Source organism: Triticum aestivum, chromosome 2A, assembly GCF_018294505.1.
Source record: "Triticum aestivum cultivar Chinese Spring chromosome 2A, IWGSC CS RefSeq v2.1, whole genome shotgun sequence".
NCBI lineage: Eukaryota > Viridiplantae > Streptophyta > Magnoliopsida > Poales > Poaceae > Triticum > Triticum aestivum.
The window spans coordinates 692,919,171-692,920,705 of NC_057797.1; the positions used below are offsets into that span (position 1 = coordinate 692,919,171).

Consider the following 1,535-nt stretch of genomic DNA (forward strand, 5'->3'; position numbering starts at 1 on the left):
CGATCCCACCTCCAACCCGCCGCTACGTCCTGCCCCGCCCCGCCTCACCACGCGCTGCCAGTCGCCGGCACGTCTCCACCTATCTCTGGAACGAGGCGAGTGGACGAGCATGTGGGGCGGCAGGCGACTCTCCGGCTCGATCCGATCGAGTGAGCTCTGCACAGGGCGGCGGCGGACGGGATGCACACGCGGAAGGATGGCGGCGTCCGGATCTAGGTGAGTGGTAGCGGGACAAGGCGTCGACGTTCTCCGGGGCGGTGCAATGGTTGCTCCGTACAGGCGAGAGAAAAGAAAAAATATCCACACGACGACCTTGCCTTCCATCTCCACCTACAACGCGCCATCGCAGACGGCCTCCTCCGCCGTGCACCTTCCTCACCCCTGTGGCTTTCCGCCACCGGCGACACTCGACGCCGATGCCGCACCTTCCTGCGACCCCTCTCTCGCCATGACCTGACTCCGTCGTCATCCACTACCAGCCCGACACCATGGACTCCGTGCGCATTGGGCCCTATAGACAGATCTTCTGCCCCGACAACTTTGTCTTCGGCCAGTCCGGCGCCGGAAACAAGTGGGCCAAGGGCCACTACACCGAGATGAGCTCCATCCTCAACGTCGTCCACAAGGAGGCCGAGAACTGCGACTGCCTCCAAGGTACTTTCCCCTTTCTTCAGGAGTCGCTCTAGTTACTCCGTTCCGCAGATTCCGGCTAGCGATTCTGACTTTTGTTCATGTGCTTTTCGTTAGGCTTCCAGGTGTGCCACTCCATCGGCGGGGGCACCGGTTCGGGCATGGGCACGCAACTGAGTTCCAGGATCAGGGAGGAGTACCCGGACCAGATGATGCTCACCTTCTCTGTTTTCCCATCTCGCAAGGCTCTGACACAGTGGTCGAGCCCTACAATGCCACCCTCCCGGTTCACTAGCTGGTTGAGAACTCTGATGAGTGCATGGTGCTGGACAACGAGGCGCTCTATGGAATCTGCTTCCGCACCCTCAAGCTGACCACACCTAGCTATAAGGAGATCTGTGACATCAAGTTATATTACCTACCTATACTTTTTTTGACTGAATACCTTCCTGTACTTTTGTTAAATGATCATTATGCTGGTAACATGGTGAATTATAGCACTGGACAGTCAATTGTGGAAGAAGCCTGTTTGTCAATTGTCATATTGTGGTAGTTTTGTTCGGTGATACAAACTAACTGCCTGTAGTGTCGAAAATGCTGTCAGCAACTTATCCTAACTGGTTGAAGTCATTAGTTAATTATATCACCTGACAGCCATCTAGGTAGTGACTTATTTCATTTTATGTTGAAGAAGTTCATTTTCTAAATATTTTGCAAGTTTTATTTTGGTCGTATAAACTGACTGCAGCCTGTAGTGTCCACAATGCAATTACCAACTTATCCCAACTGGGATGATGCCATGTTGGAAGCTGAATTTGTTTTATCTGCTGAGAATATGTTCATTCTAGAGATGATTTGAGTTCCAGCCGAGGTTCCAATCTCGCCTACTTCACCGGAACACCGTC

The 1,535-nt window shown here is 53.2% G+C and overlaps 1 protein-coding gene across 1 annotated transcript; it reads left to right on the forward strand.

The window, feature by feature from the left end:
- Nucleotides 1–488: 488 nt before the first annotated feature.
- Nucleotides 489–1,004, forward strand: LOC123185977 (tubulin beta-1 chain-like). Its single transcript, XM_044597779.1, has 2 exons — nt 489–654; nt 748–1,004. The coding sequence occupies exons 1-2, from the start codon at nt 489–491 to the stop codon at nt 1,002–1,004; spliced, it is 423 nt and encodes a 140-aa protein (XP_044453714.1).
- The last annotated feature ends 531 nt before the right edge of the window (nt 1,005–1,535 follow it).

Excerpts from the sequence above, each read along its gene's own strand:
- LOC123185977 (XM_044597779.1), top strand. The coding sequence starts at position 489 with ATGGACTCCGTGCGCATTGGGCCCTATAGACAGATCTTCTGCCCCGAC. Across the intron at positions 655-747 it reads GAACTGCGACTGCCTCCAAG|GCTTCCAGGTGTGCCACTCC; the intron begins GTACTTTCCCCT and ends GCTTTTCGTTAG.